Below are 27,096 nucleotides of genomic sequence, written 5' to 3' on the forward strand. Positions count from 1 at the left end.
AAGGTCTGAGGTGGGCACACTGGAAATAATGTGGTTCACTACACCTGGGCTTCTGACATGTAAGCCCGTTATGCTCTCCCAGGCTCTGACCTGCTGTCTGATCACAAGGGCAGTCCTAAATGGAGATCTGTATGAGATCAGCAGTATTTAGCAATTGGGAGTTTGACATAATGCACTTTCTCATAATTTATTAAAGTTGCTAATACATTTAAAAAATATGTGAAGAACATGGAAACCTCTCAGTAATATGGTCTAGTGCATTAACCCTCCATTGATTTTGCATCTCAATCAGAGTAAAAGCCAAAGTCCTTATGATGACCCGTGAGGGTCACCATCTGGTCACCTCACTCTCCTCATCTCTCCAGTCTTAAGTTACTGCTCTTACCCTCACTCACTCTGCTCTAGCCACACTGACCTGGTTGCTATTCCCCGAATATTCTAGGCATGCTCCTGCCTCAGGACCATTGCATTTCCTCTCTCCTCTCCCCAGAAGCCATCAGACCTGCTGCCTGCCCCTTTAACACCTCAAATGGCATCCTCCCTTTGAGATCTTCTTTGTTCATCCCATGAAAACTTGTAAAGTTTTCTGCACACATACTTCCTGTCTCTCTCAGTTGTTTCTGTCCCTAGCACTTATCACCATCATCATATTCACTACCTGTTGTATTTATTGATCTTGTTGAGTGTCTGCATTTACCCATTAAAATGTAAGCTCCATGAAGGCAGGGACTTTTGCCTGTTATGCTCATTGCCTTGTCTCTAGTGCTGAGAACGGTGCTACACAGAGTAGCATACATTAAATATGCACCAAATAAATGAACACTTATTTACCACTCAAATATGCATTGAATGAGTGAATGATTAAAAATTGGTAGTCAATGCTGTCCAAGAACATGAATTTTGGGAGACTCTTGCAATACTATTTTTTCTTCTATTGAGATAATCCGCAGCTCAGGCACTGAGGTCAACAACTCTAATGTTCAAGATCTTCCAAGTAGGAGGGAGGAGGTTGGATAAACAGAGTTTGAGTAAATTTGCCCTTGGCTTTTGAGAGAGCTAAGTGAGAATCCTGGCTTTCCCACCTCCTAGCTCTGTGACCACTGATAAGCTATTCAACTTAGGTCAAGCTGTTCAACTCTGGGCCTTAGCTCACTCAATATGTAAAATGGAATGATATGAAATTCAGGGTTTTATAAGAATCAGGGTTGAAAACATTAGGCATATAGTAATAAACCCTTATTAAAATGAAATGTATTTTCATATATAGAAATAATTTGTATTTGTAGAAGTTTGCTTTTTGATAAAGTAGACAGTCATATACTTATTGACATTTTCATTTTAGGGGACACACTGAATCTATATTTAAAATAGTATTTTTTGTCTTACAGGAAAAAAAAACTCCTATGTATACTTTAATTAAATTATCACATGTATTTCTGTTATTTAAGGATCCTAAAATGAAAACAAATAACTTCCAAAGCATTTAAAATAATTATCAAGGTATATTTGTTCACTCCAGGTCTCATCCCGCAAGGTTTACAAGAGTCTTGGCTTTTGAAATCTGTGTCTTCCAAAAATTCATTTGTTAAGCAAGCACTGAGTACTTGCTCTCTTCCAGGCACCAGGCTCTACATTACTGGCTATTCCCAATAGCAGGAAAGAGCTTCTGCTCATGAGCAACTTACAAGATAGGCTCAAGATGGGATCTGATATCAATACTGATATTGATAATGGTTAATAGCAGGCATTAGGGGTTAAGTGCTGCCCCAGAGGTGCAGATGTTAGAGACATGCAGAGAAGAGAAAAGATGCTTTCTCAAGGAAGCTTGGGGGTGGTTAGAGAGTCATTCATGTGAGGGCAGGTCAGGGGACCAAAACAGAGGAATGGAAACAGCTTGAGCAAACTCATAGAGGAGGAAGGAAGGCATAAATCTTTGGATTTTCCCAACTCCAACTGACCTCGGCATGAAAGAAAGCAGGACTTGGACTGGAAAGGAAGCTCACTCTCTGGCAATGTGGAAGGCCTTGCTCGTGGGTGAGGGTGTGGAAGGCCTTGCTTGTGGGTGAGGCAGTTGGATGTGATTCAGGAAAGAATGGGGGTTCTCTGAGGGTTCAGTGGAGAGAGATAAACTCATGACCATAACCAAGGGTTTGTTCATGGCTGTCAATTTCTTTCATATGCCAATGACTTCCAAATGTATACTTCTAGACCACACCTCTCTCCTGGACTCAAGATTCCTGAACCCAACAGCCTGCTTGGCACCTCTCTTTCAATGTCTTATAGGTATCTCAAACACTGCTCCTGCTATTTCCCCCACATCTGCTTGAACCGTACCTTGTGCATCTCGATTGATGACAAATATCCCCTTCCAGGGGCTCAGACCCAAAACCTTAAACTCATCCTGACTGGTCCCTTTCCCACTTCACATTCAGTGTGTCGGGAAATCCTGTTGGCTCCACCTTCCAAATATACCCAGAGCCCACCACTTCTCACTTCCTCCGCTGCCAGCCACCTGGTCTGAGCCACCATCTTCTTTCCCTGGGTGATGACCACAGCCTAACTGATCTCCTGATGCCACTTCTGGCCCCTTCAGTCCATTCTCACACAGTAGTCAGAGCTATCCTTTTAAAACACCAGTGAGATCACATCACTCCTCCGCTCAAAACTCCCATTTCCTTCAAAGAAGAAAACAAGTTCTTACAATGGCCTACAAGACCCTACCTGGTCAAGCCATGGTTGTTTCTCAGAACTCCTTTCCAGCTTGGCCCTGGCTTATGGAGCCCAGATTCTCCAGCCTCCTGGCTGACCCTCAGATGCACCAGGCATGCGTCCTGCCAAGCCCTTAGTGCTGCTTGTTCTCTCTGCCTGGGATATGCTTCATCTGGATACAAACAGGACAGCTCCCCACCTCCGTGAAGTCTTTGCTGCTGAATTACTTTCTTAGTGGTAATGGCCCTACCTATGTAACTAAAAAGGGCCACCCAACCCACCAGCACTCCCCGTCCTTCTTGCCCACTGGTTCTTCCCCAAAGCCCTCAGCATGTTCTGCTGCGTAACTTGTGTATTATCTTTATTGCTTATTGTCTGTCTCCCCTAACTAGAAGCTAAGTTCCACGTGGACAGGGCTGTTTGTGAGTTTTGTTGTTGATATCCCATGTCCCTGGAACACTGCCTGGCCCAAGGTAGACTTGCAACGTATGTCTGTGGAGTGAATGAAGGGGATAGTGCAGCGGAGGGTATAGGAGATAGAGGTAGAGAAGGCATCTGTTGGCAGCACTGTCACACATCTGATGGCCTGGACCAGCCTGACAATGCCAGTGGGAAGAGAAGGTGGTGGGGGATGCAGGAGACAGGATGGGTATGTATCTAGGGCTAGGTAACTGAATGTGGGAGATGCCAGGCTTTGCGATGGATGATGTATCAATTGCGCTCCAGTCCCGTGTGGTCCTGTAAGTATCACTCTGTTCCAGGGCCAGAGGTCATATGCTTTTGCTACTCAACTGTCTTTGTGGATCACAGAGGCAACCAGGTAAAACTGGGTAAATAAAATGAACAAACTATTGGTCCTGTAAAAATAGCTCAAAACTGTGTACCCTCCCAATGGACCCCACAAAGTATGAAGGTATGACATGCTCAGGAAAGTCACGTGTTTCATACTGGGGTCATCTGAAGGAGGTGGACAGTTCCCCCATCCGACTGTCCCTAGGGAAACTTCCCTCCTCTGGGGCTTTAGTCTTTTTCAGTAAGCAAAGCACTGATATGTGTCTGAAGTATGCGTGCAGAACTATTCAGTGATAGGTTTATATATGCATAATCCTTTTGGCTGTCTGAAATCCAGGTGCCTCATTTGCAGATTCTGAAAGCTTGTGATCTCCCTGTAATAGGGCAGTCCCAGAGGCTGTTAGTGGTGCCTTGTCTTGCCCTAATAAACGGAGATATGATGGCAGTGGCCTACTTTGGTTATTCACTTCAATTACTAGTTTGAAGTATTAAAAGTCAACCGTATTTATAAAATATACTCAATCACTTTAATTGGATTTGGAAAACTGTATGATTTATGAAACATTACATGAATCCTTCTGGCTAATATTAGAATTAAATATTACTTATTACTATGCTTTCTTCCCTTCCATTGATGTGTATATGCATTGCAGATTTATGTATGTAGAGTTTCTCAAAGATAAGAAGAGTTTGCTTTTCATCTTTGTAGCCACTTGGGCCTAGCACAGTACCAGACATAAGGTAGGAATCAATAATTTGTATTCAGAGAGTGTGGTGGTTCTGGAGCTAGGCTGAGCAGGTTCAAGTCTGGATCTTCCTCTTACTAGCTGTGTCACTTTAGACAAGTTATCTAACCGCTCTGTACCTTGGTTTTGACATTTGCAAAATGGGCATAAAAATAAGACCTACCCAAAAGGCATATTGTGAACACTAAGGAGATCATTCCTGTAAAGCACTTAGCACCATGCTTGGCACATTGTGAAAATTCGGCAAACATAATTAGTTTGTATAACTATACGAATATGTGGAAGAAGTATAGTGATTAAGGACAGTGGCTTTGGAGTCACACTGTCTGGGTTCAAATCCTGGTTCTACATCTTGCTACTTGCACGTCCTAGCACAAGATCATTCATCTCCTCAGGCCTCAGTTCTCTGTCTGTCAAATAGGGATATTAACAGCACCTCCCCCTCTCAAATGTTTGTCTGAGATTTTGCATGTGAAATACTTAGCGTGGTGTCTAGCATGCATCTAAAGAGTATTCAAAAATAATAATAATGGTATTTGACTGCATTCAAAAGCTGTTACCAAGTATTATTACCATATATGTAATCCTTGTTTTAAAAGAAAAAATGAGACTTCATAATAATATATCAATTCAGTTTGTAAATACATTTGACTAGCAGTTTCTGGACGATCCAGAGCTTAAGTATCCAGCCAGCAGTGACAGATGAAGAAGAGCGGGGGTTTGCTGAGGGCAAAGACTTCTTCCACAGTTTACAGGCAGGTCCTGAGAGGAAGAGGAAGTAATGTCATAGCTCACTGTTGGGCTGAATTTGACCAGGAGCGACCCCAGGGTCTGGAGTTAGTTTGGCCCACCAGGCCAAAGAGATGGAGATTTCGATGCTGTGAGCCTGGGTGTGTTGTCTCAAGGTCTCCGCCCTCTCTAGGTACATACTGGAGAAACACGCAGCAGCAGGAATTCTAAGAAAAATGAGCAGGTATCTACTGAGGGTGGACCACAGTGAGAAAAACCCTGGATGGGGACCCTCAGGAAGGGTGAGCGAGCAACAGCTGCACAGCAGCGGACGCAGGACCCCATCCTACAGGCAGCGTTTTCTGGAGGCAAAGGTGAAAGGCAGAGCTTCACTCCAGTAAGGAGCCTGGAGGGAGGCAGGTTCTCAGACCTTGAACTCGGAGGCAAAAAGAGAAACCTGTGGGACCCTACAGCATAAGACGTGGGACACCCAGTGGGTGTTAGGGCTTGAAACAGAGCAGCTGTCTAGCCATCAAAGCTAGGGCCACGAGTCAGCATCAGCTGGTGCAAAGATTCAGTGTCACTTGAGGATTGGTTCTGGGGACTTGGGCCTCACTGGGGGAATGCTGGCCAGGCGGGAGCTCTGGCAATGATCAAGGGCACTAAAGGCTGGGCCTGATGAGAAGGAATAAATAGGCAGGGCAGTCGTGAGGGTGACAGAAGACTCTGGCTGAACAGAGCAGGCCAGTCCCCTGTCCTCCTCCCTACCGCTGTCCCTCTGTGTGTGAAAGTGCCAGAGAAGATGACCCCACCCACATCACGGGGGAGACTCTGCTGATGCTCATCTATCCACCTTTGTAAAAGCAATTCCAAAATGCTGGCCAAATTTACCCATTTTCTTTGGCTTCCCTCCTGCTAGATTGAATGATTTTCTTTCCCCTCCATGCAATTTTAATATCAAGGACAATTTTTATCAAGTCATTCTCTGTAATCAGAATATAAAAATTATCCCAACATTTCTCTTTGAAAATGGATCTTCAGAGACCCAGTAGCCCTTTATGCATTACTAATGAGTTCTTTAGTGAAACATTTTGTCTTTTACTAAAATAAATCTCTTCTATTAAATCTTCCGTGGGAAAAATCGGATCGCATTTAAGCTGACTAGTTTCACTGGTAGAAAATCATTGTACTTGTTAGGGATTTGGGGGTTGTTATACTTTATTTTTGAGCAAATAGGGAGATCTCGTTACCTAAGATCATGAAAAAAATTAGAATATACATTCACAGAAACAATTCTTAGTGTTAGAGGAAACTAGTGTTTTGCTGGTATAACCGCCAGTCTCAAGACAAAATACATTATCTAACATTTCTTAGAGGTGGCTGTGCTCGCTTCCTAAGGCTGCTATAACCAGTATCATACACTGGAGGGCTTAGAGCAACAGAAATTTATATTCTTACAGTTGTGGAGGCCAGAGGTCCAAAATCCAAGGGTCAACAAAGCTATGCTCCCTCTGAAAGTTCTCTGAAAGAGTCTTTTTTTTTTTTTTTTTTGAGGCAGAGTCTCACTCTATCACCTCGGCTGGAGTGCAGTGGTGTGATCTCAACTCACTGCAACCTCTACCTCCCGGGTTCAAGCGATTCTTCTGCCTCAGCCTCCCGAGTACCTGGGACTACAGGCGTGTGTCACCATGCCTGGCTAATTTTTTGTATTTTTGGTAGAGATGGGGTTTCACCGTGTTAGCCAGGTTGGTCTTGATCTCCTGACCTCGTGATTCACCCACCTCAGCCTCCCAAAGTGCTGGAATTACAGGCATGAGCCACCGTGCCCAGCCTGGAAGGGTCTATTTTAGGCCTCTCTCACAGTTCTGATAGCCTCAGCCATTCCTTGGCTTAAAGATGGCCATCTTCGGCTGGGTGGGGTGGCTCATGCCTATAATCCCAGCATGTTGGGAGGCCGAGGCAGGTGGATCACCTGAGATGAAGAGTTCGAGACCAGCCTGCCCAACATTGTAAAGCCCCATCTCTATTAAAGATACAAAAAAATTAGCCGGGCATGGTGGTGGGCTCCTGTAATCCCAGTTACTTGGGAGGCTGAGGCAGGAGAATCGCTTGAACCCAGTAGGCGGAGGTTGCAGTTAGCCGAGATGGCACCACTGCACTCCAGCCTGGGCGACAGGGTAAGACTCTGTCCTAAAAACAAAAACAAAAACAAATACAAAAACAAAAAGCCATCTTTTCCCTGTGTCTCTTTCACATCGTCTTCCCTCTATGCATGGATCTCTGTGACCAAATTTTCTCTGTTTATAAGGACACCAGTCATACTGGATTAAAGTCCATCCTAATGTCTTCTCTCTAACTTGATTACATCTGTCAAGACCCTACCTCCGACTAGGATCCCATGCTGAGATTCTATGGGTTAGGACTTCCACATGCGGGGAGACACAATTCAACACTGTCAACCAGGGCACTCTGGCCTTGTCACGGTATATTTATAATAAGATGGGCTATTCAAAATATTTTACCATAAGTACCTCCCAGGTGGGCAGCAGCCAATCAGAGTGTACCACAGCTAGTCCCGGAAACCCCTGCTGTGTGGGCTTAACTCTTTGATTGCTGGGGTCCAGGAGGAGAAGATGCTGGGACTCTGGAGGAGGGACTGGAGTGGCCAGACAAGCAGGGAAAACACTTGACACTCAACAGGCTTGGGACAGTGTCTGTTTTCTACCATCCACTATCACCTCCCTTGAGTGCATTATCATGCAAGGTCACTCATTCTGCTTTAAAGAAATCTCACATATTGAGCCAAAAATCTGTAACCCCATAGTGTCTCCCATGGACCACTGCAGGCAATGGAGAAGGCATGTGTTTTGGTGAGGGAAGAGCAGAATTCAGCCCTGGTTGACTTTAATAACATGACCTGGAAAGTACCTTAAATCTCTCTGAGCCTCATTTCCTTACCTTTAAATTGGGGTAAGAGAAAACAAGAATATAGTGAAGGTCTAATAAGACGGCGTGTGAGGAATGCTTTTTAAGGTGTGATATAGAAGTTCCATTGTGAGTTTCTTAAAACCAGCTCTGCATAGCGCTGATGGCAGGGAGTCCCAGGCCAGCCGACTTGGCTGACTGCACAGATCTGCCACTTACTTACTAGCTGTATGCCCATGGGAAGTTATTTCCCCTCTCTGTGCCTCTGTTTTATCCCATAAAATGGGATTATTAACATTACCTCTGCTGAGAGCTTGTAGTGAAGACTAAATGGGTATGATCTCTAAGAAGCACTTAGAAACTGCCTGGTAGATGATATGTACAACATTATATAAGTCTCTGCTATTTTTATCGAGGGCAGGGCCACCGCTTACAGTCCTGTGTGCAATTCCTTCCCAGTTTCTGGTGTAGAGCAGATGCTCCAAAACTGTCAGATGAGTAAAGGAGGAGGCACGCCGCTTCCACCCTCAGGAGGTGCAGGATAAAGCCCACACCTCTTCCCTGTACCTCTGCTCTGCATAGCCTTCCCCAGCCGGTGCATAAATGCCCACGCCATGGTGCAAGCTGCCATGCCCTCCATCTTCCCAGGCTGTTTTTTCTGAAAAAAATGCAGCTTCCCCCCGCTGCAGTCCAGGACTGCAATGCAGGTCTTTCCTGAGACACCAAGTACAGAAAGTCACTGACTTATAATGGTTCAGTTTATAATTTTTGACTTTAGAACGGTTCAAAAGCAATATACATTCAGCACACTCCTGGACTTATGATGGGGTTACACTGGAAAAACTCACTGTAAATTGAATATGTCATAAGTTGAAAATGCATTTTCAACATACACTATTTTCCATTAACCATGGGTTTATCGGCACGTGAGTCCATGGTAAGGCAAGAAGCATCTGAAATCCAAACCAGCCTAAGAGGAATGTTCTTTTCCTGTGTTGCTGAAAATGAGGGAACTCTTAATAGGATACTCTATTTTCCCATCTTCTTCCAGTGTTTCTTTACCTAGTCTTCCTTCCCCTCCAGCCCACCCCTTCCCTATTCCTCTATTCATAGGCACACAACCCTTCTCCCACTTCTTCCTGGAAGCATTCCCAACTCCAACACCAGCAACCAGGGCACTCTGGCTTTGTCATAGTGTATTTATAATAAGATGTGTTATTCAAAATATTTTACCATAAGTACCTCCCTGGTGAGCAGCAGCCAATCAACGTGCACCACAGCTAGTCTCAGAAACCCCCTGCTGTGTAGGCTTAACTCTTTGATTGCTGGGGTCCAGGAGGGGAAGATGCTGGGACTCTGGAGGAGGCACTGGAGTGGCCAGAGAAGCAGGGAAAACACTTGACACTAAACAGGCTTGGGACAGTGTCTGTTTTCTACCTGAGATGGAAGTCATTTCCAGTATTTAAGTAAAATGGCACAGCTGTGCAGGGGCACACCCACCAAATGTCGGCCTTTAATGCACATGTCCAAATTCCAGGCAGCCCTCTGTGGGGGTAGGTGATTCACCATACAGTATTGCAATCAGTTTGAAAAAGGCTATAATAGAAGATGCATAATAAGGTTTTGTATCTTTGGATACATTTTGCTTATTTTAAAAATTGACCAGCTTCTGGAATTGCTAAGGACTGATAATAAAAATAGAACCCAATATTTACTAAACGTTCAGTTGGCCCTCCGTATTCATGGATTCAACCAACTATGGATTGAAAATACTTGTTAAAAATTGTGCCTGTACTGAACACTGTCAGACTTTTGTCTTGTCATTATTCCCTAAACAGTAGAGTATAACAGCTATTTACACTAGCATTCACTTTGTATTAGGTGTTATAAGTAATCTAGAGATGATTTAAAGTATATAGGAAGATGTGTGTAGGTTATATGCAAATACTAGGCCATTGTATATCAGGGACCTGAGCATCCTGAATTTTGGTATCTGTGGGAGGTCCTGGAACCAGTTCCCCATGGAAACTGTGGGATACAGATGTCATGGGATGGTGTTTATAAGGCTTCAGGAATTAAACCCCCATAGAGTGGTTGTCAGTTACTCTGGTTTGTTTTAATTCTCCAAATTGCTAACTCTAAGTTTTAAAAAGACTTTTGTGGGTACAGAGTAGGTGTATATATTTATGGGGTACATGAGATGTTTGGATACAGGCGTGCAATGTGAAATAAGCACATCATGGAGAATGGGGTATCCCTCCTCTCAAGCATTTATCCTTTGAGTTACAAACTATCCAATTATGTTCTTTAAGTTATTTAAAAACATACAATTAAGTTATTGTTGGCTATAGTCACCTATTATGCTGTCAAATGGTAGGTCTTATTCATTCTTTCTATTTTTCGTGTACCCATTAACCATCCCCACCTCCCCGCTACAAATGGCCAACTCTAACTTCCACCTTCCTCCCCACTCTCAACTAGATAATCTGATAAATATCTTAGCTTACATGTTAAATGTCCCATCCTCTGGAGTCATCCCTGACCTTTAAACTAGGGAGAGCTCCCTGCAATGCATTCACACAGGCTATCATGGCATTGATCACTCTATTTTAATTGTAATTTTAATATCACAGGGCTTGGCACATGGAAGGGGTTCAATACATATACGGTGAAGGAGGGATAACATGCACCTATTGTATGAGGTTCCCTGTACTGTTGGGGTTTGAGGAGAAGTTCAGGAAGTAGACAGAAAAGGCCTGCTCTCCCCGACAGGAGAAATTCCAAGGCTGAGATATCAATGTTTCTGTTCACCCATGGGGCTGCAGACATTAATGAATGTGGTATCAAAAAATCTAGACTCTATGAAGTCAAACAGCCACTAGACTGGTATATTTGTCAGGGTTCTCTGAAAAACAGAACTAATAGAATAGATGTATAGATGAAGGGGAGTTTTTTGGGAGAATCGACTCACACGATCACAAGAAGTCCTGCACTAAGCCGTCTACCAGCTGAGGAGCCAGGGAGCCAGTCTGAGTCCCAAAACCTCAAAAGTAGGGAAACCAACAGTGCAGCCTTCAGTCTGTGGCCAAAGGCCCGAGAACCCCTGGCAAACCACTGGTGTAAGTCCAAGAGTCCAAAAGCCAAAGAACTTGGAGTCTGATGTTCGAGGGCAGGAAGCATCCAGCACGGGAGAGAGATGAAGGACAGAGACTCAGTAAGTCATTCATTCCACATCCTTCTGCCTGCTTTGTTCTAGCCTTGCTGGCAGCCGATTAGATGGTGCCCACCCAGATTGAGGGTGGGTCTGCCTCTCCCAGTCCATTGACTCAAATGTTAAAGTTTGGCAACACCCTCCCAGACACACCTAGGAGCAATACTTTGCATCCTTCAATCCAATCAAGTTGACACTCACTATTAACATCATAACTGGTTTCATGTTAGGTTGATATATGATCATGGTCCACACTAACCAGCCTACTGCCATGACTCAGAAGACATTTATATTCTCATTAAATAAAATAATTTCCAAATGAAGCATCTGGTGCCCGGAAGTTTGTTTACCTGAATCTCTCGAGAACTGATGGACTATTTTTAGTCTCACTGATTTCTCTTAACTGGCACATTTTCAGTTAACAAATAAAATTAAGAGAATTAACAATCCTTATTGGTAAGAGGGGTTGCTCCCTTCATCAAGCCAACAAACAGCTCTCCCCATCACAAGACACAAGTTGTGTGGGAAATTGCAACCCAGTTTGGTTTGTCCAACCAACCAAAATGCATTTAAAACTTTTTTAAAGACCAGGTGCAGTGGCTCACGCCTGAAATCCCAGCACTTTGGGAGGGCAAGGTGGGAGGATTGCTTGAATCCAGGAGTTCGAGACCAGCCTGGGCAACACAGTGCGAACCAGACTCTACAAAAATTTAAAAATAAGCCTAGTGTGGTGGCATGCACCTGTAGTCCCAGCTACTTGGGAGGCTGATGATGTGGGAGAATTGCTTGAGCCCGGAAGGTCAAAACTGCAGTGAGCCATGATTATGCCACTGCACTCCAGCCTGGGTGACAGAGTGAGCCCCTGTTTCAAAAATGAAACTAAAAAATTTTTAAAAGGCTTAAACATGCTATGAATGGCAAACTACAAACAATTCACCTACTTTGCCTTTCTTCCTCATTTACTAGTTTTTATATGCTTTATTTATTTAAAATAGTCACAAAATTAATGTCAGGGGCCTGTGCCAGTGGTGCTTGAAAGAAGAGGGCAGTTGCATTGGCATAATAAGGAATGAGTCACAAATCTATTCCCAAAGCACCTGTGATGGCCTGGAGGTTTTTTCCCAGCCCTCAGGTGATAACAAGCTATCCTAAATGCAAATCTAGAGATGAGAACACTCAGATTTGCAACTCCCTTGAAGAAAGGTAAAAGCACTATCACTAGAGAAGAGCTCTGCCCCATAGTCCAGATGATGCAGTGGAATGATGCTTTACACCTATTTGTATGGGTTTTTGGAAAGAAAATGCAAACTGACTTGGTCTACTTACCTGTGTAACTTCGTTTCCACTTTTCTTTATCCTCTCCTAAACCCGTAGCTGTGCAATCGGTGGTGGTGGGTAAAATTGGAGGTGGTAGTGACTGTCTACCACTATTTGTGTTTTTCCCTCATTTATCCACCAGGCTATACTGCCAAATATTCCTTCTATCATCCTAGGCATTTCTTCCATATAATGGAAGCACCAGAGAAAACGAACACCCCCCAGAGGAAAAATGTAAATACATCATTTTTATCTGTCATTAATAAGTACAAAATGTTGTGCTACTCACCAATTATTGCATATCTAGACTGTAAAAGATAAATTGTAATATATGTTGAACCAAATAATAAACAGAAAGAGCTTAGTGGAGGCTTATGCATAATCTTGATGATATTGGCAATTATCCATGTTGATAGACATTCTGGTTATCATTTGTTTATAATGATCCCCTGAATCTAAAGTTTCTTTCTAATTCTGAAGCCCTTATGTGCTTGTATTTTATTTGCTGTATTAGGTAGTTGGAACTAATAATACAAGAAGCTCAAGTGCTTCAATTAGTTTATTTAAATTCAAAAGAAGCCCAAAAGCCTAATCTGTCACTTGCCTTACAGTAGAGCTATTTCAGTCTCATAGTTAATGTCGTAAATTAAGCTTTGATGTAAATAACCATTTTATTCCCCTACACTTTTACTTGCCCATATCCTTCTGGAAATGTACTGGGAGGAAGAAGAGGAGGTTCAGGCCAAATGTTAGACTCGGCCTTCGCCTATGTGACTGAGACCTGTATAAATGATGGACTGATAAAAATCAGCTCACCCACACAAACCACAGCCTTTATTGCTTCCCAGCTTTCAAAGATCTTGAGAGGTTTTCAAACTATAGGGAAACTGAGGCTGGCACCATCTGATACACCCAGTCAGCTTAGTCACTTAGTAAATATCTGCTGAACAACTTACGCGGCACAAGGACGAAAACAGAGGTCTGTTTGATCAAATTTTTCACTTCCAATTTGTGTACACTGTGGGTACTGAATAAATCTTCCCAGATTTAATTGATTTTGACTTAATTCGCCACTTTCTGCTGAATCTCCTCAAGCCTCATCACGTAGACATCTGATAATTCTCAGAACATACCTGGACCGTTGCCAACATACGTCCCTGGTGTCACTTTTTACTGTAACTGTTGGTTCATGTGGCTTTCCCCTTTTACAGATTAGGAGCATTCAAGGGGAAAATAGATCTGGAAAAAATATGGATAACAATTTATGTTTCTTCCTGAGCAATTCCTGTTCTAACAACTGTCAGAAGGAGTTGAGATATGGGAATAGGATCACTCCTATTTGACAGATGAGAAAATTGAGGCACAGACTATCACACGTTATTTGTAAAAGTTCATCTAACCATTTTGGAATGAAGCCACAGCCAGAATTCTGGGATTTTCCAACCATAATACATAGCTGCTTTAAACTCAAGATAAGTCATGCCATGTTGATTAGCCCTGGCAAGTTTCAGCAGGGGAGATACCAAAGAAAAACAGTTCTGAGACTGTTTGAAGAGATAAATGACCAAAGTCGGCACAGACAGAGTGAGAATAGCAAAGGGTTAAAGAGCTTGGAAACAGGCCAGACAGGAGCACAGTGATAAGGAAATGGAGCAAGTATTAGAGAAGTTGTTTTCAATACCATGTATTTTTACCTACTATGAAAAGAAAGTGTCAATAATAATAGTGATGATAATGATGATGGTGATGATGATGATCTAGCTTAGGGAGTGCCTATTATGTGCCAGGAACTGTTAAAACACTTTATATGCATTAACTATTAATCCTTATTGAAAGTCTATGAGGTAGAAACTATTCTTAGCCCCATTTCACAGATATGGCAACTGGAAGCCACAAAGTCCCACTTGCCCAAGGTGCCCAAGAACAGCAGCGCTGCATTTTAAATCCAATTAGTCCAGTTCTGAGACTGTTCCCTTAACCCTTTTTTTTTTTTTTTTTCACACTGCTTCTCCGGGAGAGGTTGCAAGACAGAACAGGCTTCTGAAATGTAACTCCAGAGCAAGAGCCTTTGTCTTGACCTCAGGATTTCACCAAGCTGGCCTCAGCCATGTGGAATGAGAGGAATTTCAGAGGCTCTTCCATGATTTTCCGTGGCCAGCTTTGGGGTCTAAAGCAGGCTCCAGGACTCAAAGTGTCCCTGAAGGCTGCATCTAAAGCACATACCATCTGCCCTTAAACCTTAGGGCCAGCATTGCCATTCCGCAGCCTGGCCTGCTTGCTTGAAAATATCATCATGCACCTACAGCAGCAAGCGCTGCCGAGGTGGCACTGGAAGAGGCAAAATTCAGAAAATCAGGTTGGGATTCCAGCCCTTCGCTAGAATCATTTTCCCCAAAAAACGTTTTGTTGGAGTCTGCCGGTCGATGACTCAGCCCATGTAAAGACACAGTTCAAATTATTCCAATGGAACACAAATGGCTGAGGACTGTTAACTGAATTGTAGATCATAGAAATCCATTGCTTTTCCCATGAAAAACTAATGGGATGCAGTTGTCTGACAGCTATTCCTTTGGGCAAAAACTATGGTTAATGGGAGATTCTTTAATAGTCTTCTAATTAATGTTTTCTTTTTTGTGCCCATATTTTAATTGATTTTTTTTCAATTAGGAGCATACTAGAAAAAGATTCCAAAAATTACTTGTTTTAAAATAAGCCATTAGAAAATCTCATCCTTCAATTATGCTTTTTCTTTTTCACAGCAACCTGATTCTGATGTCTTTTCTTAGCCAAAGTTGCATTTATTCTATCCCACGCCATGTAATTTAATGGCCATGTAATTCCAATAGCGCCAATCTGTTGTTCTGTCAAGTACATATTACAATTATTTAGCATCTTCCTTCCTCCTGTCAAGAATCAACATGAGTATTCTGTATTAGAATCTTTCATGGTTGCTGATTTTAATAAATTTAATTCAGCTTGAAGTTCAGACTCGATTCTAGCCATCATCCCTAAATATTCCTGGAGTACAGATTATTCTTGGAAGTAGAAACTGCACAAATCCGTCGACTCCATCAGAATTCTGTTACTGTTTTTAAAGAAGTGGTCTCCAAACAATATAAACTATAATAAAATTAGAAATATGAAATATAATAATCAGGGTGTGATTTAAATGTAGCATAAATCTGATCTGGTTATTCTCCTGCTTAACAACTTTCAGTAGCAGGAAGTTCATACCCCTTAGCTGGTCTCCCATTGTCTGGCTTCTGCCTCCTACTTCCTGCCTCACCTCTTCTCACTCCCCATACTCCTCCCCACACCCCTTCCCTGCGCTGGCCTTAGCTGCCTGCCTGCCCCAAGATGGGACATTCTCCTGGCACACGCTTCTCCTCTAAAGAACATTCAACACCCACAACACACACACACACACACCACACACTAGACACACACCATACACACAATACACATACAACATGCACACACACCCCATGCACACATACAACACATGTACCATATATATAACACACACACATACAGCACACACACAACACAAACAAATACAGCAGACAATACACACACAATACACATACTATACACACACAATACACATACAACATGTACACACCCCATGCACACATACAACACATGTACCATATATATAACACACACATATAGCACACACACAACACAAACACACACAACAGACAATACACACACAATACACACACATAATACACGCAATACACATAAAACATACGTACACACCCCATGCACACATACAACACATGTACCATATATATAACACACACATACACATATAGCATGCACACAACGCAAACACAACACACACACAAATACACACACATGCAGCACACATACAACATATACAACACACACAACACACACACGCACCACACACCTTGTTCACACACAGTATACCTACCGCATACACACACAGAGAACACACATCCACACACAACACACATGCAGCATGAACACATACCCCATACACACATACAACACATAAGCACACACAACAGAAACATACAATACATACAATACATACAATACCTACAACATACATGCATACACATGCAAAACACACACACACACACACACACACACACACATTTTGACCACCACTCACTCCCTTGCCAAGTTCCTACTCATTTTTCAGGTCTCAGTTTAAATGTCACTTCTCCAGAGATCTCCTCTGACCCCTGGTCTCAATTCTGACCCTCTCCCACTATTTCTTCTCAGCATTCTTCTCTAGAATACATATCACAACTTGTAACTAGATATGTTTTGTTAACCTCTGGCTTCCCCACAAGACTGCAAGCTTCATGAAGGGAGACACCATGTCTTGATTTTCCTCACCTTTGTTTAGCACTAAGCACAATGCCTGGCACATAGTAGAATCTCAAGAAATATTTATGAATGAAAGAATGAATGAGACCTTAGCCTGGAAGTATATGACCACCTGCTGGTTCCATACCTGGCATGTCCCACCCATACCTGGCATGTCCCACGTGGGATGAGCAAAGGCCCTGAGGGCTTATGTGACCCATGAGCTTGTCCCTGGTGTGAACCCACCTGACTGGCCCTAGCTGAGGCTTCTAACTCCCAGTTCCTGGAAGGCTCTTCACAAGCACTCGCAATGGTGCTCTCCATCTCCATCTCCACCCCACAGAAGCTGCACCAGTCCCTGGCACTAGGCACTGGACTTCCTTCCCTTCTCTCTCCAGAAATAGTGTGTTACCAAGAACTAAAAGGGAGGAAGAGTTAAAACAAAACAAAGCAAAAAACAAATCCTAGCTGCCACAAGGAAGATTTTTCCCAGACATTTTTGTCTTTATTTCTTGGACTAAAATCAGGAGACACTATTTTTGACACCTCTGTTTTGTTTCACAATGATACACAAAGACGCTTTATGCTTCTGCACACTGCCCTGTACCATTCAGCTATGACAAGCTGCTTTGATAACCAACAGCTTTTGTACACTGATGCATATCCTGGCAAATCTTATGCCTTAGCAAAAACTTCCTTACAAATTGTTCACTGTGTCAAATAGCTTGTTTTATTTTGACAGTAGCTTTTCCATTAGGATTTTACAATCCTATAGGATCCCTTACTAAAATTCTGTTACCTAGAGTCTCCCTGGGTTTGAATTAGTGTGCCTCAGACATCCATGGTACATAATTCTTCAAACTATTAATACTAGATTGTACTAGGGTTCAGAGCTGTCTCTTAAAATGTGGACACACAAATACCCTGTAGAATTGAAAATAATTTTAAACATAAAATATTTGAATAAGTACAATTAAGTAGCTTTTAACATGTTTGGTGTGAAAGTTTATTCTGTAGAAGAATGAAAGAGCCAGTCAAAATACTACTAAATGTATGATTCTGTACTCACTAAAAATGAAATATCATATGGAAACATTTCTCTTTCTTTTGATAATAACATTTACTCAGTGCTTACTATGTGCTAGGCATTTTTCTAAGCCTTATGTATGTGTTAACTCATTTAATCACACAACAGCCCTGAGAAGAAGATACAATAATTATTTCATTGAACAGATGAAGAAAAAAGTCAAGTAATTGCTCAAAGTCATGCAGCTAAGAAAAGGTTGAGCCAAGTTATGAGACCAGAACCTGTGAGCTTGATTACTCCTCCATCCTCTTACCAACAGATAGGTCCATGCAAATAATTGTTTCCCATTCCCAAATCTATATATATATGTATATACATATATATGTGGACAAGATATACATATATATCTAATTTAAAATTTTGTTATGCATCCTATTATTATACAAAAGATCATGGTAAATTTTTATCCTCCCTGGATTTTAACTATTGCTAATGAATAGCTTGGCAGTGCGATGTAATTGAGTCAGGTAGGTCTGGATTTAAAATCTAGTTCTACCACTTACCAGTTATATGGCCTTGGGAAAGTTCCTTAATCTTCTGAGTCCATCTGCTATTTTGTAAAATAGGGATCATTATTGCAGTTATAAGGAGAAAATGAGATAACCATATATAAATTGCTTGGCATGTAGGTGATCAATAACACTCTTTACTCCAAGTATGTAAGTAAGGACACTAGGAAATTACAGCAATTGTCACAAAAAAGATTTCATTGATAAATTACTAATTCAATGTTGTAAAATACTTTCTATAAGCTGAAAAATAGCTTAATATGGTTCCCTACAAGTCCCAGTTTTATCAAGAGATAGGAGCATTTATAAGAAAATTGTATTTTTCCAGCCAAATTGAAAGTGTATGTGCAGCCACAGAGCATTACATTAAAAAACTAGTGATCAAATTGACAATTATATGAGTGAACACAATATAATGGCCATACTGGTATAAATGTGGACATTTCATTAATTCCGTCTTCATTTTCTGGAATTCTGCTTTCCCAAGTCTCTCCATTAGACCCATCTGTGCACCTTGAATATGTGAGCCTTTCTGGGTGTCAGCTTCCAAGAGCAGTGTTTGTGGCTAAAGAGAGTTTGGAATGAGGTTAGAGAAGCCTGGGGTGGCTTATCCTCTGAACAAGAAATGCATTCTCTGTAACCCTCCTCCACCCCCGCTGATGGGCTGTGCTATGTTTTGATCCTCATGGACACCTCACATTACAAAAGACAGAATTGTATTTGGCCACCTGATATAAAGGCAGCCAATTCAAAGACTGGGTACAAGTGAACTTTGTAGGAGCTGGCTCAATCTGAATGCTTTCTTGGAGATTTGATTTTTTTTTTTTTTAAATTCAGAAAGAGTCTCACTTTGTCTCCCAGGTTGGAGTGCGGTGGCGCGATCTCGGCTCACTGCAAACTCCGCCTCCCGGGTTCACGCCATTCTCCTGCCTCAGCCTCCCAGTAGCTGGGACTACAGGCGCCCGCCACCACGCCAAACAAAGAGACAAGCAGTTGTCAAAGGCAGGAAGAAAAGGAAGTAAAGTAAGAGATGCCTGAAGCAAGTTGACAGGGCTGGAGGGACCCTGGCAAGTCACAAAGCAAAGAGATTTAGGATTAAAAATTTTTAAAAGATTCGATTTGCAAAAGAAGAAGATGAAGAGAGAAAAGAGAGATTCCTATACTGCTTTGATTTAGATTAATGTCCACTTCACCTCTATCTTTACAATAAACTTTCCAATACTTTCCCTACAATGTCCATGTATACATAGGAAGCTGAATGAAACATCAACAATATGAACTTGAGACTAAGGAGATATGTTGGCATTACCCACAGTTATAGACTCTTATTAGCAGCAAATAAGGACCTATTCCTTTTGGTGTCCTTGGCACCTGCCTGGTTATCCTCCCCAAAGAGGGTGATGCAACTATTAATGCTGCTAACAGTAGATCCTCAGGACAGCATTTGTTGATTAGCACAGACACCCGGGACTGAACACAGGACCCATGTCTGCCCTTCTCCATGGTGGTGGGGGAAGATTCAAACTCCAGAGAGGAAGTCTGAGCTGCCAAAAGTGTGGATGAAATTAGTGGGAAGCAGAGTGAGAACTCCAGATGTTTAGAATTAGGATGACTATAAACAAATTCATTTCCCCAAATCCCCCAAGCTTGCTTTTTAAAATTATTTTTATATCTGGTAAACAAATCAATACTCTCTTTTCTTGGCTGCAAATGGACTAATTCTTTAGGGAAGTATGATAAACTGGTTCACAGTTTGCTCTTCTTTCTCCAGAAATTGTACAATTCACACATCAATGTAATTCTTTCAATTGGTAGTTTTGAAAACTTGGGGATTAAGTATAAACACCGCCATATGCAATTACCCTTCCAGACTGGTTTTATGTACCCTGTCACCTAATTATTATTTTCCTTTGTTTTACCAGCTTTGGTATCCAAATACTACTTTAGCCATAAACACTCTTCACTATGTCACATCATGACATCAGATTTGATACTCCTGTCATGGGAGGAAGTCCTGTCATGAGGGCAAGGCAGGGATATAGAGTGACAGCTTTTGTGTAGCAAAGTAATCACTTGCAGATGATTATCTGAGTTCAAGCCTGAGAATTTCATCTATGTGTATATCACCAAGAAATGTCCACCCCTGCACTATTATTGCCTCTTCATCAATAAGCTGAAAGAAAGAATGTCTTCAGCTAATCTGGAACACACATTTAAAATTCTTATTACTCTCTACTCCACAAATTTATTACATAATTATTCATATTTGGACATCACTCTAGCATGTACAAACAAGCGTATAGCTAGTTCAAGGACTCCTTCTGATAGCCCACAATAGATACGCCCTTCTGATTACCTTCCGTACTGTGTAGGGGAAGAACCTTTCTTTCAGCAGTCACACTTCTTTGGAATCTTTTGTCAGGGTTTAGAATCTGAAAGAAAAAGAAAAAGAAAGAGGGGTGGGGGGGGGGAGAGAGAGAAAGAAAAGAAAAGAAAGAGGGAGAGAGAAGGAAGGAAGGGAGGAAGGATGGAAGGAAGGAAAGAAGGAAGGAAAGAGGGAGGGAAGGAGGAAGGAAGGAAGGAAAGAGGGAGGGAAGAAGGAAGGAAGGAAGGAAAGAAGGAAGGAACGAAGGATCCAAGGGAAGCTTCTCTACTTAACAGACTTAAGAGGTTCAAGCAACCTTGATAATCATGTAATGTTTGATTCACTTTTACCCAACAAACACATGAACATGCGTGCGCGCGCACACACACACACACACACACACACACACACACACACACAGAGGATCTTTGATTTTGTATATAAGACGTGATTGTTCAATGGTTGACTTTGGAGTTGAAAGCTACTTACAATAGTCCTAAAACCAAAACTTGTTTTTACAGGGCCGTTGTTCGAGAGAGAACTGCAAGTATCTTCACCCTCCAACACACTTAAAAACTCAACTAGAAATTAATGGAAGGAACAATTTGATTCAGCAAAAAACTGCAGCAGCAATGCTTGCCCAGCAGATGCAATTTATGTTTCCAGGAACACCACTTCATCCAGTGGTGAGTACATCTTATACAGTGATGAGTTGGATGGTTACAGTGTTGGTGTGGATGATGCCACATTGACCTAGGGTGGCCTCTCTCCACTTTGTCGCTTTGGCTACAATTAGAGCCAAATAGCTTTAAAGCTCAACAGATGAAGGAAAATAGGCTTTTAAAAAATTAATAGAAAAATACTTGTGGAAATAAGAGGCAAAGACAATTTCTAATCAATATCTGGGAAATCTGTATCACTCCAACTCTTTTCAACAGTAACTCTATAACTCAGCCATCTTAGAACGGAAATAGTTTTAACAGGTTCATTTACAGTGTGAATTAGTAATTTAGGTATCAGTGAGTTTGAAATGCCTAAAATATTTTGAGCCACGTAGTTCTATGGCACCATTTAAAGGATGAGGAAAGTGAGAAACCAGAGAAGTTCAATGATTTTCCCCAATGTCATACAGCTAATAAGTCTTAGAGCTGGGACTTAGACATGTTAGCAGAGCACTTTCTGTAGTCTGTTCCAAGAAGATCCTAGTAACATCCCTCAAAGAAGGATGTCAAAGGTAGCACCACCAAGGAAGACCCTACCTGAGTCACCTAGGTCTCAACCTGCCTTTCAGAGGCCTGCAAAAGGTGTGACAGCTCTGACTATTGTCACAAGATCAAATGCCAGAGGGACTTAGTATATGAATATGTATTGCACAATATTTTTTCCCTGATTTCACCCTGTCTGAAAGTACTTCCTTAAAGGTCTGGAAATCGTTTTAGGAATGATACCCTTGGGGAAAAGGAGTGCGTTTAATTTTAGTTGGTTTCATTTACACTTGTGAATTATTTGTCAGAAACAAGCTAACTTTTTTTTAAAAAAAAGAAAGACAGTGAGTGAAATGTGTTTGTTTTTAAAAAGTATGTACACAAAGCCTTTTGTATAAAAATCAGTCTTTATTATAGAAAAATTCTGCATGATCGAAACCTGCTAAATTAGGAGGGACGGCTACCAGCAAATTCAATGTTCTTGTTGTGTTCCCTGTGAGATGGGGTGTGGAGGGCAGGGCCTGCACAAACAAGGGTAGAGAATTCTGGCAGGTCGTCAGCCATTCTGCTTGTCTCCAGGTTTCCGTACAGAGTAGCCAGGAACCAGCTCTGCCCAGAGTGAAAGAAATGCCAGGTGCAGAGGGCTCCAAGATAAATAAGATACAGTCTTTTGGGGATAGACAGACACAAGAAAAGGGCCAAGTAAGATTCAAGCCCAGGAAATGACGAGACTGGACAAGGAAAGCCTGCCTGGAGGAAGTCTCAAATAAGCCTCTCGTAAAGGGTGAGTAAGAATTCACCCAGATTAAGGACTAGATGCAGATAGAGTTCTGAACATATTTAATCCCCAAAATAGGCATTTAAGTGGTTCTGTTTAAACTACACACATGTATAATTTATGGTTCTCTCTTTATTGATACACACATATAAACTATTTTATTAAATTACCTAAATGCTAAAATAATTTAGTTATACATATTAAATAATGTCTACAGCAATACATTTAGAGCCAGCAAGGTCAACATAATAATGCCACATTATGTGTCTCACTTATTTGACTCATACACATCCTATTTAGAATTCATAAGGCTGACCCTGGCACTCACTCGTGGCAGTGTTAACAAGAGAATCCCATCCCTGCTGTTAACTATTAGTTGAACTTTTTTTGAAAGTTATGTTTATTATTGCCTCGAATATTAATTAGAAGTTCATAATCACCATTTCCCTCTGAAAAAGGAATATTACACTTAAATATTTTAATAGAGGTTTTTAAATCACTGGAAGTATTAGAATAAAAACGGTGACATTTAAAAATTATCAACTCCACAAACAAATTAATTCAGTCTCAGAAATGAATTAGTGACCTAGTAGAGGATAGGTGGCTGAATAATGGCTCTCAGAGGTACCTGGAACCTATAAATGTCACCTTATATGGAATCAGGGGCTTGGCAGATGGGATTAAGTGAAGAGTCTTGAGATGGGGAGAATCTCCTGGATTGAATGCAATTACAAGCATCCTTATAAGAGACACTTACATAAGAGAGAGGGAGCGTTAGCTCCGATAGAAGAAGAGCAAGGCAATGTGACCACAGAGGCAGATTGGAGTGATGTGGCCACAAGCAGAGGAACGCCATCAACCACCAGAAGATGGAAGAGTCAAGAAATGGATTCTCCCCTAGAGCCTCTGGAGGGAGCGCAGGTCCTGCCAACACCTTGATTTTGGCCCAGTGAAACCAACTTAGAACTTCTGGTCTCCAGGACTGTAAAGGGATAAATGTGTGTTGTTCTAAGCCAATGGGTTTATAGTAATTTGAAGCTGTTTACAGCAGTTACCGGAAAATAATAGATGCAAAAACTGCATAAGACAAGTCAATTGATAAAGAGAGTCTCAAGTATCATTCCATTTTAGGTCTCACGAACGAAGCTTCTTTACAGCACTGTGGATATTTCTTCCATTCCCTCCTTCTTCTGTCCACTCCTGAACCCATTCCCCTGCAATCTCTCACCAGTGTCCTCCATATTACCAAACCAATGGTCACTTTTTGCCTTATTGTTGCTATGGTCTGAATGTTTGTGTCCCACCAAAATTCATGTTGAATCCTAACCTCCAAGGGCGTATGGGAGGCGATTAGATCCTGAGGGTGGAGCCCTCATGAATGGAATCAGTGCCCTTATAAGAAGAGACATGGGAGAGACCCCTCACCTTCCCGCCATGTGTGGACACAGCAAGAAGGCACTGTCTATGAACCAGGGAGATGGTCCTCATCAGACATCAAATCTGCCGGCACCTTGATCTGGGGCCTTCCAACTTCCAGAACTGTGAGAAATTCAGTTCTGTTGTTTATAAGCCACCCAGTTTATGGTATTTTGTTATAAGCAGCCAGAATAGACTAAGACAATTTATTTTACCTCTCAGCAGTACTCAAGTCATGTAACCAATCTCTCCTTTGTTAAACACTCCTTCCTCCATCTCCTTTGCCCACCATGTTCCTCTTCTGTATGTTGAGGTTCCAAGAGCTGGATATTTCTTTCCATCTACCCTCTCCCTTGTGGTCTCATCCATTCCTGAATCTGTCAATCATCTACAGACTGAGGACCCCCAAATGTATTTATCCAGCCCAACCTCTCCTCTGAGCTCCAGGCTTTTATATCCACCTTTCTACTGGTCTCACCTTTAAATTTCTTAAAGGAACCTGACACGTTCAAAATCAAATTCTTCCCATTTGAATAAATGGTACTCTCAACTGGCAATCTAAAACCAAAACCTAGCAGACTCTTTCCTGAAATCACTGGAAGTATTAGAATAAAAAGTGTGACATGTTTCAAAATTATCAACTCTATAAACAAATTAATTCAGTCTCAGAAATGAATTAGTGACCCAGTAGAGTATAGGTGACTCACTGACATCCAGTTCATCAGCAAGTCCTGTCATATCTGCCCTGAATCCTATCCACTCCCCTACATCTCAGTTCCCTCTTCTGAGCCACCATCAACCTTTTATCACAATATCATAAAAGCATTTACTTCCTAATCTATCAATATCCACTCTTGCCTTACTCCGTTATATCCCATAGACAACAACCAGAGGAATCTTTTTAAAACATAAACAGCATCCTATCACTCCCTTATGTGCCCCTCCATGCTTTCCCATCTTACTGGGACAAAGCCGAAACTCTGACCTTGATCATGACCTATGGCTTTTGCGATCTGGTCATGACCCTGCTTACATTGCTGGGTGAACACGCACAGCTTGTGCGTGTCCCAGCCTCTGCCTTTGCTGGCCTGTCCATGTCCTAGTGCTTTTCACACATTAATCACCTCATTCATAAGGACTCCAGGTCCACCCCTGCAACCCACATGCAACCCCCAGCATTCTCTACCAGCGAGCCCTCCTCCCTTTCTGCTTATCCACACAAACGAACTGTAATTTTGTTTGTTTTCTTCTTTCTTATTAGGGCTTCAGTTCAATCAATGTACGCAGTGTTCTGGCACCATGTCTGCACCAATAAATATTTATTAAGGGAATGAAAATTCAAGGCATTCTCTCCCCTTACAACCCTTCTGCCTCAAATTCACAATGCTTGAAAAGTCCCCTTCATTTATTCCTCCTAGCAGCTTTTCTCTCCCCAATTCCTGATAGGAGAGGACAGGAATTCTTCCCCCTTCCCTTTCCAGAGCGTGCACAGCCTTTATATGTGCACTCAAGATAAAGAAGCAAGCGTGAGCTACCTTTGGGAGGATGGAGATGGAAGAACCCCGAAGGGACAAGTCTTGCTTGAGTCTTGTGCCCTCTGGAGCTGCTTCTGGCAGTAGAGGGAGGAGGCTTAGGAGACGCCATGTGTCAGCCTTTTAGCGTGAGTGCCAGGCACCTACCCTTTAAAGCAGACACGTTCTAAAAGAGTGAGACGACGGCATTCTTGCCTATTGACTGGACTTTTGAGCCATGAAATACCTCAGGCCCTTGGCTAAGCCCCGTTGCTGCTACAAAATAGCAAAGAATGTGCATGTGTGCGTGAGTGTGTTGTGAGTACGTGTGTGTAGTGAGTGTGCAAGTGTGTATATGTGTAGTGAGTGTATAAATGTGTGCAAGTGTGTTGTGAGTGCATGTGTGTTGTCTGTAGTGTGTGTTGCATGTGTATTGTGAGTGTATGTGTGTTGTGTGTAGTGAATGTATTACGTGTGGTGTATGAATGTGTTGTGAGTATATGTGAGTGTACATGAGTTTGTTGTGTGCATGAGTGTCCTGTGTGTGTAGTGTGTTATGAGTGTGAGTACATGAGTGTGTTGTGTATACTGAGAGTGTGGAGTGCTGTGTGTGTAGCGTGTTATAGTGTAAGTGTACATGAGGATATTGTGTGTATGAACATATGTGAATGTGAGTGTATGAGTGTACATGAGTGTGTTTTGTATGTATGATCATATGTGTGTTGTGTGTGAGTGTACATGAGTGTTGTGTGTTGTGGGTGTGTATGAGTATACATGAATGTGTCTTGGTGTGTGTATGTGAGTGTACATATGTTGTATGTGTATAGTGTGTGTGAATGTACATCAGTGCATTGTGGATGTGTGTACTGCATGTATGTGTGTACGTGAGTATATTGTGAGTGTATATTAGTGTGTTGAGTGTATACAGTGTGTGTGAGTGTACGAGTGTGTTGTGTATGTGTAGTGTATGTGCGTACATGTGTGGTGTATGTATTGTGAGTGTACATGTGTTTTGTGTGTACACGAGTGTGTTATGTGAGTGTATAGTGTGTGAGGGTACAAGTGTGTGTGTTGTGTGTGTATTGCGTGAGTGTATGAGTGTTGGGTGTGAACGTGTGTGTTGTGAGTGTATGTCAGTGTACGAGGGTGGTGTATTGAGTGTATGCAAGTGTATGTGACTGTGTTGTGTTCATAGTGTATATGAGTGTACGAGTGTGGTTGTGTGTGTGTATTGTGTGTAGTGAGTATATGTGAGTGTACATGAGTGTGTATGTGTGTTGTGAGAATGTATGTGGGTGTGAGTGTACATGAGTGTTTTGTATGTGTGTGGGAGGTGTAGGTGTGTTGTATGTGTTGTGTGTGTGTATGTAATGTGTGTTGTATGTTGTGAGTGTATAAGTGTACATGAGTGTTGTGTGTGTATGAGTTTTTGTGTGTATTGTGTGTATGTGG

At 41.9% G+C, this 27,096-nt stretch overlaps 1 protein-coding gene across 9 annotated transcripts in view; it reads left to right on the plus strand.

The window, feature by feature from the left end:
* The window catches only part of MBNL2 (muscleblind like splicing regulator 2), a 170,994-nt gene that overhangs the window by 87,897 nt on the left and 56,001 nt on the right, over positions 1-27,096 (plus strand). For all 9 annotated transcript variants that reach the window (XM_028837222.2, XM_028837220.2, XM_028837224.2 and 6 more), the window contains exon 3: positions 21,256-21,420. In XM_028837222.2, coding sequence (XP_028693055.1) covers positions 21,256-21,420 — 165 coding nt within the window. The remainder of the gene's footprint in view (positions 1-21,255; positions 21,421-27,096) is intronic.

This window comes from Macaca mulatta, chromosome 17, assembly GCF_049350105.2.
Source record: "Macaca mulatta isolate MMU2019108-1 chromosome 17, T2T-MMU8v2.0, whole genome shotgun sequence".
In the NCBI taxonomy this organism is placed as follows: domain Eukaryota; kingdom Metazoa; phylum Chordata; class Mammalia; order Primates; family Cercopithecidae; genus Macaca; species Macaca mulatta.